The sequence below is a fragment of the Ctenopharyngodon idella genome, chromosome 9, assembly GCF_019924925.1.
Source record: "Ctenopharyngodon idella isolate HZGC_01 chromosome 9, HZGC01, whole genome shotgun sequence".
Taxonomy (NCBI): domain Eukaryota; kingdom Metazoa; phylum Chordata; class Actinopteri; order Cypriniformes; family Xenocyprididae; genus Ctenopharyngodon; species Ctenopharyngodon idella.
In genome coordinates, this window is record NC_067228.1 from 15,591,285 (window position 1) to 15,608,078 (window position 16,794).

At 37.9% G+C, this 16,794-nt stretch overlaps 1 protein-coding gene across 9 annotated transcripts in view; it reads left to right on the forward strand.

Moving 5' to 3' along the window:
• sema5ba (sema domain, seven thrombospondin repeats (type 1 and type 1-like), transmembrane domain (TM) and short cytoplasmic domain, (semaphorin) 5Ba) overlaps positions 1-16,794 on the forward strand; it is a 144,142-nt gene that overhangs the window by 73,012 nt on the left and 54,336 nt on the right. For all 9 annotated transcript variants that reach the window (XR_007931689.1, XM_051906160.1, XM_051906158.1 and 6 more), the window contains 2 exons: positions 6,157-6,256; positions 6,613-6,658. Coding sequence is in view for 8 of the 9 variants with exons in the window: in XM_051906160.1 (XP_051762120.1) it covers positions 6,157-6,256; positions 6,613-6,658 (146 nt within the window). In the remaining variant the exon portion in view is untranslated. The remainder of the gene's footprint in view (positions 1-6,156; positions 6,257-6,612; positions 6,659-16,794) is intronic.

A 16,794-nucleotide genomic window follows, 5' to 3' on the forward strand; every position in this document is an offset into this window, starting at 1 on the left:
TATATAGTTTGTGATGATCATAGCGAGTATTCATTGTTCTGTTTTGATTTTGTTTTCATCAACAACAACATGAATTCATAACTATCCAAGTATGCTCATTCGCTTATTCTAAGGTCTTGAAAACCATGTTTACATGAGATTTGAAATTATCAGGGCCTTTTCCATGTTTACAGTTAAAAAAAATAAATACATTGCAGATAAACTCCTTGAGTGGCATTCTAATAGTTTTTCAGATCAAAATTGGAGAAATGGGTAGATTTTACATGATATGATCATTAAATTGTGTTGTTTTAATCGGGTGAAGTTCAGAAACTGTTCAATGTGTTTCCATGACCTTACACGTTGTCAGATTATTAAGCATAATTGGTGTAAGTATTGTGCATGTGAAATATGAACTCTGTGGCTGCTGAAAGTTTGGTATATTTCTGCAGAATCTGAACTCACATCATTCGTAGTTCTACACATCCTCCCTTGTGTGTTCATTAATTAAGTATTTTGGCAAATTTGATTATGCTTTCAGCTACCAATAAAAGTCTAGTACACTCAGCCCTGTTTAAATTCATATTTAAATTGACCACATTTACCCCAATATATATAGCCATATAAGTCTGCCGTTTCCATCTGGGCCTGTTATTAGCTAGCATTTGTGTGATTTGTAGCATAACAACAGCAGTCTTGCAATCGATACCTGCAGCAGCGTGGCCAAAACCACCCCTTTTGTCTTCCTCTCTGTGTGGAGCATTAAGAACCAGTCAGTTGCAAATCTCTGAGAACAAAAAACATAATGATTATGATTTATGTCCTCAGGAGCGTCTTGGATGCAGACTGTTGAACCTGTTCTTGTCCCTCGGATCTGCTGGCTAACGCATTAATCTCTTCCTCTTCGTGTTTGGTGAGGAAAATGCAATAATCGTCCATCAACCCTTTTCTGGCCCGGCCCTCATATTTATCCCTTTTTATTGCATATGGATTGCTGGACGCCAGGCAGACTTGATGATGTGTGGAAGCTGTCGGTGCATATAAAACCACCGTTTATATAAAATTCACAGAGGCTTAGAAGTCCATCAGAAAGGGCACTTTACAATCACAACTTCTGTAAGCGAAATAAAAACAAACATTCGGATAACCTCAACACTCAATGTGGTGGTGCACACACATTTTGTTGTTTTTCTTAAAAATCACTATGAAGGGGAGTTGGAGCTATTTATGTTACGAGGGTTTAGTGGGTAATGTATTTGAGCCCTGGAGGACATACAGCTGAACAGCTGAGTCTGTTTGTTTGCTTTTGCAAAGATCAGCTTTTTCATTCTGCAGCTGACGTTTAACTCTGGTGTGGTTTAGACTGACTCAGGTGACTCCGAGGTTATCATGATCATCCTTCAACCTGCGCAATCTATGCGGTTTGTCAGTGCACCTGTTTTATGCTTTGTTTATGAAGCATTCACACTCATTTCATGCCCCGCAGGACCTGGCTAACACTGGAATAGATTTTCATGGTGGTCCTAGCAAGTCCATTCTGTTTTTTTCTTTTCCTGGTTTGTTGCTGATCTAACATGGCAGACAATGCTGGTCAACTAGTTTGTTTTTCTAATGAAGCTGATTGACCAAGATTAGCTGGTTGCGGTAGTTAAAAAGCCTCGGTTTTCTGGATCCAACATATATGGTGACCAGAATTATTACTCTAATTCAAGGAAGAACATGCATGCTAGCTTGCTATATAGAGTAATTTTCAGTAGTTTGTGTCAGTTATATGTTGGGTATAATATTTACCATTTGTGGCCGCTCTACACTACCACAAACGTGTGTCTAACTTGTCTTATAGCGACAGTGATACGAGGGTTTTAGGTCTAGTCACTATTGCCGGAGCTTCTCTTGTCAGTTTTGTGTGCTATGCACGACTCAAACGCTCCGCTCTCCATCCAGATATAAACGCTTCTGTCAGTTAATAAAGATTTGACGGATGAACTCGCAGCTCAATTGGACTCTTGTCATTTTAAGTGATGAGACTTTTCAGTTTTATGGACGTTGCCATCTTTGATATTACTTTGGTCACTGTCGCTATGGTTAATGGTAAGAGAATACAGGCTTGACTCCTGTTGCACATTCATAATATTGGAGGTGCTACTGTAAGTTGCTGTGTGAACGGGACATTTCGAGACTCAAACCTGTAAATAAATGTGGTTGTCAATCCCAAAACTAAAATCTGTGAATGTAGCCAAAATGATTACCATTTTCTTTATGCATAATGTTTTATATATATATATATATATATATATATATATATATATATATATATATTATTTTAAACTATATTCATCTTTTGTAAATGAAACAACCTACAAATGAACTTGCAACCATTCATTATATTTATTGAAAGGTTAACATTATGTAAATTCTTATGGTGTAAATAAAGCACTAACCTTCAAGTAAATAACTTGGGTCATTGTGGTTTGCTGACATAAAAGGTTGAAAACCCCTGTATTGCATTATAGACTGTGAGCTGTCTCACTCCTGACCTTCAGTAATGATCGATAAACTCCTTACTCCATAAGCTTCAAGCTTGTGCTACAGTTTTATAAATATATATATATATATATATGTATATATATATATATATATATATATATATATATATATATAATAAAAAAAACCTGTCTTGTTCCTCTCAGTTATTAATCACTGTCTGTAAGGCTGCTGTTCTTGATGTATGATAGCCAATAAAATGTTCTATGATTCTCTCTGAACATGTTCTATTAGAGTGATCAAAGGCCATAACCACATTTTAACACGGGTGTGATGGATGCTTGTGGATGGGGTAAGCCTATAGTACAGATTGTGTTTGTTGCCCTGTCATTATTTTTCCATAAATAATGCCTGAATAATATAGCCATATGGTCCCACTCATTTAGTTTGTTTATATATTAATTTAATGGCATAGCAGGAGGTTTTTTTTTTTTTTTTTTTTTTTTTTTAAATTTCCTATAAATTCTATGCAAAAATAATAACGTTTTCCCATGTGAATAACTGATTGTTTTGAATGACCCCAGCATCTGGATGACTCCATCCCCTATTCGGACTGTATGAAGTGGTATTTATGTATGTCTTGTTAATGGAAACCAGTTTCACCGCTGCATTGACCTCCGGTGTGAGAAAGCTGCAGCTGTGTTTGCATGCACCTCAGTGCACAAAGTTACGACTGTATTTACTTAGCATTAATACATTTATTTTTAAATGTATGTCTAATATGTCTATGTCTAATAGAGCAAGGGGCCATTTACACGACACCATTTCAACTAAAATCTAAAAACTTTTTATGTGTTTTGGCCGTTTATTTATGCAACAACAGCGTTTTGAACTTTTCAAAACAGTTTTCAAAGTGTATGTTTTTGAAAATGATAGTGCTATCGTCTCTGTATAAACTATAAAAACAAATTTGTTGAACAGTGACATCATGCGCATGCGTATTAGTTGTTCATTCTATAGGCGTGTAGTGTTTCTTTACAAAGTGTCATCACCAACTACTGGCTTGGCATGCATAATACAGCTTTTTTAGTCGTTTTTGCAGATCCGTGTAAACGGGGATTGTTTTGACAACGTTGTCGTCTGTACATGAAAAATGCTAAGGAAAAACTTTTCATTATTTTGTACATTGTTGTTGTGTAAACGAACTCTAATTATGTATGTCTTATCAGGAATTATACAGTGCTCAGCGTAAATGAGTACTCCCCCTTTGAAAAGTAACATTTTAAACAGTATCTCAATGAACACAAAAACAATTTCCAAAATGTTGACAAGACTAAGTTTTATATAACATCTGTTGACATGAAAGTAAGGTTAATAATATAACTTAGAGTACAAAATGTTCAGTTTTACTCAAATTAGGGTGATGCAAAAATGAGTACACCCCACTGAAAGTCTCTGGAGCAAAGCTAAATTTACAAATGTCTAATTTAACAAGAATTCAACCACAGGTGAGTCTAATTATTCATTACACAGGTGTCCAGCAGACAGTTGACTATAAAAGGGTGTTAAAACCCCTTCCCATTTCATGCTGTCAGCAATGGCACCACATGGAAGAGAAATGTCACAAGACCTGAGAAAGAAAATAATTTCTTTACACCAGAAAGGTGAAGGCTACAAGAAGATCAGCAAAGCTTTACTTATCAGTCAGAATACTGTAGCAAAAGTGGTACAAAAATTTAAAAAAGATGAAACAGTAACCATCTCACAGAGACGTCCAGGTCACCTACGGAAGTTAACACCTCGACAGGAGCGTCTTCTGATGAGAAGGGTTGAAGAAAATCGGCATGCAAGTTCACTGCAGTTATCTAAAGAAGTAGAAAGCCAAAATGTGGTGACTATTTCACGTGACACAATATGGCGTACACTGAAGAGGAATGGCATGCATGGGTGCCGTCCATCAAAGAAGCCTCTCCTAAAGCCCAGGCACAAAAAAGCCCGCCTAGAGTTTGCCAGGGCCCATGCTGACAAAGATGAAGACTACTGGGACTCTATACTCTGGAGTGATGGGACCAAGATAAATGTTTTTGGAGCTAATGGCTTCAAAACTGTATGGCGTTGCAAAGGTGAGGAATACAAAGAAAAATGCATGGAGCCTACAGTGAAACATGGTGGTGGCAGTGTCCTTATGTGGGGCTGCATGAGTGCTGCTGGTGTTGGGGAGCTGCATTTCATTGATGGCATCATGAATTCACAGATGTACTGCTCTATACTGAAAGAGAAGATGCTACCATCACTCCGTGCCCTTGGTCGTCGTGCACTTTTCCAACATGACAATGGTCCTAAACACACATCTAAGGCCACTGTTGGATTTCTGAAGAAGAACAGGGTGAAAGTGATTCAGTGGCTCCTGATCTGAACCCAATTGAACACCTATGGGGAATTCTGAAGAGACAAGTTGAGCATCACGCTCCATCCAGTCTCTAAAAGAGGACATTCTTGAAGAATGGAAAAAGATAGATGTTGCAAAATGTCACCAAATTGTTCATTCCATGCCCTGGTGCTGTCATTAAAAATCATGGAGGCCATACAAAGTACTAGATGTAGTAGTTTTTGTTGTGGGGTGTACTCATTTTTGCATCACCCTAATTTGAGTAAAACTGAAAATTTTGTTCTCTAAGTTATATTATTAACCTTACTTTCATGTTATAAGTTATACAGATGTTATATTAAACTTAGTCTTGTCAACGTTTTGCAAATTGTTTTTGTGCTCATTGAGATATTGTTTAAAATGTTACTTTACAGTAACAATTACATTTCAATTTACATATACAATTAACAATTAACATTTTATTTTAGTTCATGCATTCCCGTATATTAAATGTTTATTATTATTCTTTATTTATTTTTTTGGAAGTTACATTTTGTGAAGTACATTGGTTTTGAGTTATTTTTGTAGCTTACGGCAAATTGGTCACGAATGGTAAAAGCTGCGCTTCTTAGGAAAGTGAAATGAGCCTGACATGTAATATGAACCCTCGGAGTACAAACTACTTGAAAACTAAATTATGTAATATTAGGGAAGGATTTCTGAATTTTAGCTGGACATGTCGTATCCAGAATACTGCTGAGAAATCCTATTCTGTATGGAAGGATAACAAATCTTTTGGTTCCTTTTACAGTGAAATCCCATTTACTAAGCCACATTAAGGTTAACAATAGATCAAGTGGTTTTTATATTTACATAATGCTCTTTCTGTCTCATGTAATTCCACGTCAATAGACCCAGTCTGTGCTGTAAGAGTCTGCCAGGGCAAATTGTTTTGATTTTCTGAAACTTTGTATCAAACAGCGCTTTTATGTTCTGAGATTTCTTGGGTAAGCAGAGTTTTGACTAAGTGTCATGTTGAATTAGGATCATTATCCTTGAAGAGGCCCAGCTAGCTTTGAGCGGAGCTCTCTGGTCCTCCTCACATGTTCTTAGGAACTCATGGGAAGAAACTACAATCGTTTTCCTGGATTAGTGACCTCCATTGCCTAACTCATTTTGCTTAATCATTCTGTAAGGCTAAACCATAGGTTCTTTAATGGAATTTAATTTCATATGCTCTGATATATCTAAACTTTCAAAGTTTGTCAAATGAAATTAGTGATTACTGTATCACTAATATACCTGTTTTTTCTTTTGTCTTTCAGCTCTAAGTCCTTTGATCTCAACTTTCTCCCATCCTGGTGTAAGGGACTACTCCCAGCTGACCCTTGACCTCACCAGGAATGAACTTATAGTGGGAGCGAGGTAAAAACTTTATCTCATATCAATTTTTTTCTATGTATTTGCTACTTTTATTGTTTTTTTTTTTTAATGTTTATTTTGCTTTATTGTTTGGTCACTACATATTTTCATTTGTGTTTCAAATTGTAATGCTGATAATAGAAATTGTAATGAAAGTTATTTTATTCAACAAGAAAAATGCAAAACAAAACCATTTTCACTAGTAGTCTCAGACTTTTGGACCTCACATTATTTTTCATTTCCCTTGCAATAATTTTATTGAATGCGGCATTGAATGAAATATCATTTTACTGAATCTTTCCAGCAGATAGATTATAGCAAACTAACCTTTTGCTATCTCTCTTTCATTTTATCTGCAGAAACTACCTCTTCAGACTAAATCTAAGCAACATTTCACTAATTCAGGTAAGATACAGACCTACAGTTTTTATTAACATTCACTCTCTTCTACTAGATCATGATTCCTGCTTGATGTGGCCTTTGTAACTTTTTGGCTAGGGCTGTCTATCAAGCCTTTGGGTGTTAGAGAGTGCTGGCTTATGGTTATTGATTCTGAAATGAATGGGTCAGCTCCCAAAACCGCCTGGACAAACTTCATAGGAAGTGGCATTGCCTGGCACAGAGAGCAAGGGCCATCCTTAGTGAATGTACCAAGAGTTTACTCTGGCTTGGTGCTAAAACCCCTAAGAAGGTCAGCCAGGACTGTCTGAGGTCTAAATAAAGCAATGAAATGAGACTCTGGTGGCTTTCCCACCTGTTGCTGTGGTTGCATATATCTCTTTTATTCCACCAGTAATCTCTCTGCCTTGTCTGATGCTCTCACTCGAAGACCACTCATAATGTTTCATGCATGAAGCAGCTTGTGGTTGAAAATAAAATTTCAGTATCAGTCAGTCTCATTCCCTCTCACTTTAGATAACCAAATGCACATCTGATTGCACAACAAACAGGGACTAAATAAGTCACTCCATTCACTTATTCCCAGGTCTACGTCTAGTGTTTTGTTTCAATGACATTACTAAATTTGTAGCAGTTTTCTCCATGGTCCCAGTGGAGAGGATTAGGTGCAATTTCATTTTCCTCCATCTCACCTTCGCCTGTGTATCTCTCCTGGGCGATCTCAAACTGTGAATAAACAAGGCCGATCTTTCTTCATTTCGAGTAACTGGAGCATCACAAGTGGAGGCAGGGTCCAAATTGATGAGCAGCACCTTGCCAGTTTTTGAGAGTGTCTTTGCCTAAACAGCACACAGAGGGAGGATATTAAAATGGGCATATACAAGAGGTTGAGGAATGAGACACTGGATACTAGAGTGAAGTTAAAGGAAGTTCCATAAATGAAAGAAATAAGCTGGTGACAGAATTTACCTGACAACACAAAGCATGGTTTCCTGAATCGTAACCCAAAACACTGTAATTATACAGATAGTGTTACTAAAGTTAAGCCATGAAATTAAAAATCAAACAAAATTACTAAGGTCACACTTTCATAGATCTTGAGACTTATTTGAGTTCTTGGTCTCGATAGCAATGATGAGAAACATTTGATTTGTTTGTTTGTTTGTTCTGTTGAAAGAAATTAATACTTTTATTCAGCAATTAAATTGATCAAAGTGACGACAAAGACATTGCTACAAAAAAATCTATTTCAACTAAAAGCTGTTTTTTTAACTTTAAGAATCCTGCAAAAAAAAAAATGTACCACAGTTTTTTACAAAAATATTAAGCAGCACAACTGTTTTTAGAAGGAATTGGGATATAAAGAGATATAATTTGTGTATTAATTAAATGTTTTATTATTATTATTATCTTATGGGGAAATCATTGAAGCTACTTCAGATTTCTGTTATGCTTTAGACCTTTTATAGAAATTTGTTCTGATTTTAATTTAATAACAAAAGCTGCAGTAACTAGTATTTTGGCAGATGCTTTGGTACCCATCCTGCAACCATGAAAATTTTTGTTAGGATTTCAGCACCTATATATCATATCTTGCAGCTAGAAATTCTATTATATGCTTTCATTTTATTCTTAGAATAAGCCATTGTCACTGAGCACGGTGATGTCTCATTCATTCATTCCCATCACATTCACACATTCTTCATCTTTTCATCCTGCTTTCTGTACTTTTGTCCACACTTCTACCTGTGTGCCACCTCTCTCTGCCTCCTTTTGTCCTTCTCCCCTACACCATTAGAGCTATCCTGCATCTTTCTGCCAGGAGTGTAATGGGGCTGACAGAAAGCCAGCTCATCTCAGAAATGTACGTCTTGGTGCCAAACATGCTGCCGTTGGCAGAGGAGAGCAGCAGCTCAGACGAGCCTTTTCAACTTTACCCAGGCTGGGATGGGGTGAAAAGAGCTGATTCTTACCCTTTGAGTTATTCACTGGGCTGACCCGTGGGTACGCACCTGCTGTCCTCATTTCCGTGAAACTATGAATAAGGGAAATTTGCCATGGCCTGGCAAAGCATACACTACCAGTCAAAATTGGACACACTTGACTAAACTGTCGATAAAACCTCATAATTCCACCCTGCCTCAATCTTGAGGTACCACACACATTTTGGATCATGCTTGTTTGCAATGCAAGAGTAAATAAAGAACCGGTTGTTCGAATAAATCAGCATTTCCTCAAGAAACACTATATATATTATGTGTATATATATTATATAAATATATAAATATATATATATATATATATATATACACACACACCGATCAGGCATAACATTCTGACACACTGATTATCTCTTCATCACGGCACCTGTTAGTGGGTGGGATATATTAGGCAGCAAGTGAACATTTTGTCCTCAAAGTTGATGTGTTAGAAGCAGGAAAAATGGGCAAGTGTAAGGATTTGAGCGAGTTTGACAAGGGCCAAATTGTGATGGCTAGATGACAGGGTCAGAGCATCTCCAAAACTGCAGTTCTTGTGGGGTGCTCCCGGTCTGCAGTGGTCAGTATCTATCAAAAGTGGTCCAAGGAAGGAACAGTGGTGAACCAACAACAGGGTCATGGGCGGCCAGGGTTCATTGATGCACGTGGTGAGCGAAGGCTGGCCCGTGTGGTCTGATCCAACAGACGAGCTACTGTAGCTCAAATTGCTCAAGAAGTTAATGCTGGTTCTGATAGAAAGTGTCAGAATACACAGTGCATCACAGTTTGTTGCGTATGGGGCTGCAATGCTGCAGACCAGTCAGGGTGCCCATGCTGACCCCTGTCCACCGCCGAAAGTGCCAACAGTGGGCACGTGAGCATCAGAACTGGACCACGGAGCAATGGAAGAAGGTGGTCTAGTCTGATGAATCACGTTTTCTTTTACATCGTGGGGATGGCCGGGTGCGTGTGCGTCGCTTACCGGGGGAACACATGGCACCAGGATGCACTATGGGAAGAAGGCAAGCCGGAGGCAGTGTAATGCTTTGGGCAATGTTCTGCTGGGAACCTTGGGTCCTGCAATCCATGTGGATATTACTTTGACATGTACCACCTACCTAAGCATTGTTGCAGACCATGTACACCCTTTCATGGAAACGGTATTCCCTGGTGGCTGTGGCCTCTTTCAGCAGGATAATGCGCCCTGCCACAAAGCAAAAATGGTTCAGGAATGGTTTGAGGAGCACAACAACGAGTTTGAGGTGTTGACTTGGCCTCTAAATTCCTTAGATCTCAATCCAATCGAGCATCTGTGGGATGTGCTGAACAAACAAGTCCGATCCATGGAGGCCCCACCTCGCGACTTACAGGACTTAAAGGATCTGCTGCTAACATCTTGGTGCCAGATACCACAGCACACCTTCAGGGGTCTAGTGGAGTCCATGACTCGACGGGTCAGGGCTGTTTTGGCAGCAAAACGGGGACCAACACAATATTAGGAAGGTGGACATAATGTTATGCCTGATCGGTGTATATATATAGACCCTTTTGGACCAGATAGTTAAGGAAAACTCTTTCCATAATTCACATATCTCCATTTCAGTTCAAACTTTTTGACTTGTAGTGTATCTTTTTACTTTGAACACCAGCGATTTGATTTACCTGGGTCTCTGGTGAAGTTCTTTTTTTATTATTATTTTTAACAACTGCATTATGAAACTACCCAGGGTTCATAGACACGATTGATAAATGAAAAGCATTTATCTGCGCCATGTTTTTATTACTACCACCATCATCAAAGCAATAGGCTTATATTTCCCCAGGATCCCAAACTTGTCTATCCCGAGAAAGTGTTTTTGACAAGATCAGTCCATGGTGTCTGTGCACCCTGTGTTGCTGCTGCTGCTCTTTCCCGAGATCTAAATGGATGCATGAAAGCAGCAGGATTCCACTGCTTCTGCCTCATGGGGGACCAGCCGTCTCATGGGATCAGGAACATCTGATGATGTTGGCGTCACTATGTCGGCACAATGGGGCAGCCCAAGGTACTGTGATTGGGTCCCACCCACACACTGCGTTCTTTCTGTGCCTCCTTGAGACTCCTTCATGCTGTAAGTAGGTTCTATTACATGAGAAATAGAAAAGAACACAGCTTCTGTCATCTTCTCTTTTCTTCTCGACTGTTGATCCCGTCCCTTTGGTACACATTTGTGCAAATGAAAAATTTGCACAGATCAGTTTACAATGTGAGATAAACTTAGTCTCTCAGAACTGTGGCTGCAGCATATAGCCAGTCAGAGCCTCCATAGACATTATTAAATCTGTCATATCTTACTAATGCAATTGCTCAGGAAAAGAAGATAATGACAGTTCATTCTCAGAGCCTACAGTATTCTATTTATGTGCTCATGGCTATTAATTTACATTATGGCTATATCTAATGTGGAAATAGATGATCGTGCACCATGCTGTTCCGAAAAACAAAAGTTCAGCCATCATCTAAATGCTTTTTGCGAAATGAACTGGAATAATTTCTTCATTCTCAAAAACACAGAAGTAGTCGGACGGATGTATTAGGGTATGATTTTTCCAGGATCTTCGCTATCAGATAGAGTTTCTAATGATATTTGATCTGAAGGCCTATGCTTACATGCTTGAAATGTTTTGTAGACAAATATAAATTGTGCCTACATACATATGAATTATTGTAATAAATTATTATTTTTTTTTTTTATTGAAAAATTTGGCACTTTTTTTTTTTTTTTTTTTTTTTTTCTTATAAAGTTGAGGGTATGTCCAGAGTATGCTAAGGGAAAGCTTATATAATAAATAGAAAAGAGTTTTGATTTGTTTAAAATTAATCAATGCATCGTTCCTATATTTACATTAGTGTAATTTCATATTTTCGATGACTTTACTTTTTCTCTAACATGTGGAAAGTAGTAAAAATAAAGAACAAACTGCTGTGTCTAAACTTCTGAATGATAGGGTATGAAATACCCAAGGGTCTCAGAATGTTGAGAAGCTTAGATCTGACAAATCAGAGCCCCAGAACTTCTGGAGATGGAACACGACTAGAAGCGTGACCTCAGGGTCACTGAGGAATGATGGGATGTTATGTATGTGGATGAATGCAATGGAAAACGAATGTTCACTTTGCTAAGGCGCCATGAATGAGAGAGCCCTTGGGTTTGACAGGTCCGGAATGTAAACAGATGGGTCTTGCAGGAGTAAGTTAGTTTGAGGAATCTGTCTCCGTCTGTCTCAAGTCTCCATCATCCCTACTCTTTGTCCACTCCACTCGCTTGCATGCAACCGCACACTCATAATGGCATCCTGCCTCCGTCTCTCAATGGAATTGGTCTCACAACTCCCTTCTCTGTCTTTGTTGAACTTTGTTTTTGTGTCATGCAAGTACATAAAGTACACTGAAGGAAAGGAAAGGATAAGAATTTAATGCCACAGAGGATTCCAGCCACTGCTAAGTCTGATTCGCTTCATAGTTTTGTGGTCCAAGTTCATGCATGGAGTCAAGTGAACTGTGGGGAAGTGCTTGATGTATTGTCATTTTTGTTTTTATACCTAACACAATTGACACAATTGTATTAGGATGGCTAGCAGCTATTTTTTCTAGGTTGTCATCTGTTGTGTATTAGAAGCTAATTATATAGGCTACTACTGTTCATAAGTTTGAGGTCAGTTAGATTTTTGAAAGACATTTATACTTTTATTCAGCAAGAATGCATTGAATTGACCATAAGTGACAGTATATTTTGTAACAATGGAAATGTGTCTTTTACTGTTTCAAATAAATGTTCTTTTGAACTTTTTATTAATTAAAGAATCCTGAAAATATATGTATCATGGTTTCAACAACAACAACAACAAAAAATATTAAGCAGCACAATAGTTTTTAACATTGATAAAAATAAATTTCTTGAGTACCAAATCAGTATGTTAGAATGAGTTCTGAAGGATCATGTGACACTAAAGACTGGAGTAATGGCTGTTGAAAATTCAGTTTTGCCATGACCGTATTAAATTATATTTTTAAATAAAAAAAACCCATCAAAAATCAAAACTTTTGAACAGTAGTATTACACAGCTTTATTATTAGACTTTATTACAAAGTAAAGTATCATTATTACTATTATTGGTCAAGAATTTTGGTATGTAACTTTTGCATAGACAGCTCTAGCATATTATACAACTAGGCTTTGTATGTATGAGGGATTTTGGTAATAAATCAGTGCTTGTCATAGAATAAATACATGAAAAGCAATACAGGTAAACGTAAACTGAGAGATTAATACAGCTGTCACAGGCTTCCTTCTGGTGCCATTTCAGGTTTTTGTATGGCCAAGATAAGAACATTTAAGATTAACCTTTAATTGTGTGGCTCTACAATGAACCACATTGAGAATTTCCTCAAAATAGGGTTATGCCTGATTTTTTTTCTGTAGCAGTTTACCCTGACATTATACACAGTGTTTTCATGTGGCTATCAAGACCTGTAAAGGCTGTGTAAAAAATGGGGAATCTTTTGAAGGTCCTGACCCATTTCAGAGTCCAGATGGGTCCACCATCAGCAACCCAGTTAGATACTTTTCTCTTAAACGATTAGTTCGCTTTAAAATGAAAATCACCCTCAAGCCATCCTACAGTAGGTGTATATGACTTTCTTCTTTCAGACAAATACAATCGGAGTTATATTAATAATCACCCTGATGCTCCCAAGCTTTATAATGGCAGTATGGTCCAAAACAACATTGGACCCCATTGACTTTCAGTGTGTGGCCAAAAACAGTAAAAGCATTCTGCAGAATACCTTCTTTGTATTCCATGTGATGAGGAAAGTCACACAGGTCTGGAACAAAATGAGGGTGAGTAAGTGATGACAGAATAATCACTTCTGGATGAATGATCCTTTGTAACACATGAAAGTATGAGTGATCACAAATTCTCCCCATCTTTCCCATCTGTGGTCTCTCTTCCCATCCTCAGAGGTCAGTAATACTTCACTCTATACACAGAATTCAGACACATGTGCACTGGAAGGTACACTGGTCAGTCTATATCCAAAATGCAAACATCCGAGCCGCCACCCTCTGCTTTGACGAGACAGAGGTCTGCTCCCTGTCAACAGACAATGGCGTGAGAGCGCTCTGTGTGAATGCATTCAGTAGACATTGTTACAGCTGTTTTGGACAGAGACCCCTGTGGTCAAGAGGTTACTGCCCTCCTCAGCTGTAACCAATAAAACAGGAAGTTCCCAATGTGAACAAATAGCAGCTGAAAACAAGAGCTGTTTAGATTCTGGTCTGGTTTTGTTTTGGTTAGAAATATGTTCAGTGTTCACAAATACTCTGCGGTGATTATGAATCAGCATCCGGCTCAACAGATGGAAATTCATGAGCACAATGGTGGCTGCTGCTCTCATTTATTCTAATGATCTGACAGAGGCTCGCAGGATCACGGCGGCAGCTCTGCGGCGTGCTACATATTTCATATTTCGGTCTCATGGGACGGCTGGGGCCTTAGGAAAAGGATGCTCCAGACTGGAGATCAAAATGAAGAAAAGCAACGCTAAGCGTCTTCTTTTTGATATGATCACTCAGCGGTCGCCCTAGGTGCAAATTTCAACTCTCTGACCTCAGAGTTTGATGAATTTGGGCTGATTTCATCCTACCCACTCATGATTAATTTCCCTCTGCAATTTGCCCAGATTTAATTATTTATGCAGTCTTTGTCACTGGTGGGCTAATTTGTGACATATAGACACTGGAAGGAGACTGCAGCAATGAAACCCAGCGGGAAATGCCTTTTTAAAGAAAAAAAAAAAAAAAAAAGATTTCACTTGACTTACAGCAGGCATTTGTACCCATTGTTAGTCTTGATACAAAATGACTGACAAAAATGTTTGTTAACAAAAGATTTTTTAAATTGGTCAATGATAACAAAGATGAGGCGAAATGCCGCACTGTAAACCCTAATGCTCAAAATTCTTAATTGGTTTGAGTTAGACGAACTTAAATTAAACAAATTAGTTCAGTTAAATTCATTGTTATGAGTAATTACAACTTTCTTTTTCTTTTGAGTTCACACTACTGACATATTTCAAGTAAACTTTAATTGTTTTGAGTTGTATGAACTCATTACTTTTAATTTTGACGAACTTAAGTTTAACTGAAACTGGGCTGGGATTTCTATTTCCCAGCATGCTTTGCCCATGGCACTCGAAAGGGAGAGTAAATGCTACAATTAAGTGTTATATAATGGGGTTTTTTTTGTGGAAGATTAATGGTAAGGGAGATTTAGTAGTGATTAATGTTTTATTTTGCTAATTTAGAAGAGTTTCTGTTAATATGGGTTTTTAGAGAGTTACCATCATGGTGACAAGTGGCGCATGCTGCTTGGTTTGAGAGCAGGTAAGTTACATGTTTTAAGTTGCTGTACTCATTCAGCAAGTGTTATACCATGCTACTGTTAACATGTTAGCAAATTAGCAAGTTGGCATTATCTGAATTTTCTTATTAGGTATTACAGTGAAGTAAATTACTCATTTGATTTGCAAGAACTCAAAATGAAAAAAGTTAACTAAATATTTTATATTAATTGCTATCAAAATGTATGAGTTAGCAAACTCAATACTTCAAGTTAGGAGCAATTATCATGCATTAGTACTACAAACTCAAAACTTGACAGTTCTGCTTACTTAAAATTGGGAATATCATAACTTAAAAAAAAATTGATGTAACTGATTACCTCATTTTTGAGTTAGCCCAACTTATTCGGGTTATAAACAAGATATAAACAAAAGTGTAAAAAGCAGAAGTAGAAAAGTACATTCTTATTAAATTAAGAATATTATTACATTACATTATTATTACGTTATATTAATAATTTTTTTTTTTTTTTACATTTTAAGGATATTTTGTCAAAAAATTATAAAAATTAACACTTTGTATCTGTAAAATAGTTTACTTATTGAAAACTTTTTGTTTTCCAGTAAAAAGATGCATTTGAAACCAGATGAAAAAAAGCATTTAAAAAAAAAAAAAAATCTAATGAAATGTATTGAGATTTATGCTTAAAAGGGCACTCAAACCTGTATCGAAAAAGCTCTGCGGTGCGGTAGTGCCTCAGTCGGTCACGTCATTGCTCTTTTTCTTGGGAGTTTCGTAACTCGCTGAGGCATTTGGGTTCACTCACAATGGCCTTCTTAAATTAAAGCCATCACTCACATCCACATATGCGCCTTTACTGTGCATGTGATGATGCTTTTATCCCGGTGTTGTAGTGCAACCACATTGTTACAGCTATGCATTAGACACTGACCTGTTGTTTCATTTCTCATCCTGTTTTTCTAACCTAAAGTAAATGCGTTCAGACGGCACAGCTGTGAACCTTCAAAGGGCTCCTTATTTGCATGTCCTGGGCACACACACGCCTCTAGAAAAAGCCCATGCACTACCCTTATTCAGGCCTACAGAGCGGGGTGTTCACCCCCATGCTACACTGGCTCTGTTTTTCTGTTGGTGAATATGGTGTTGGGAGAAAAGGGTGTGCTGGAATGTGAAGTGAGAGAGAGACGGCTGTGGTAGATCCAATGCCGTGAGGGTAGGAGGAGATGGTAGAGTGCGGATCTGCGCCCTCTTGTGTAAGGTTCAGCGTTCTTAGACAATGAGGCGAAGGTATTGAGAGTCATGTCACATCTTTGAGGGCGGTGGTAAGTGGGGATGGGGCTGCTTGAATAGGGCACTCTGTTAAAGGACAAAACAGGGCGGTGCCTCGGGTTGCCTATTGAAGCACACAGACCTTGAAGATCCGCCAATGAGACGGATGGCCTCGCACCTCCAGCCAGCAAGATGGGGGCGGAGCCATCACACTTTAATCAGGGGCCTCCTAATGAGTATGCAAATGACATTTTTCTCCCAAACCAGTGAAGTTTTGGAGGGAAGGGAATGTGCATGCAAACTCAAGTCCTGCACTGCCAGTATTAATATTCAGTATTTTTGATTTGTTTTCTGGTAAAATATGTAAACATCTCTAATTTTTTTTTTTTTTTTTTTTTTTTTTTTTTAACCTCAGAACCAAAATTGTGAATGATAAGACTTAATTTGCCATTGATGCCAGTTTAAAGAGATTTCCTGAAGACAAGTC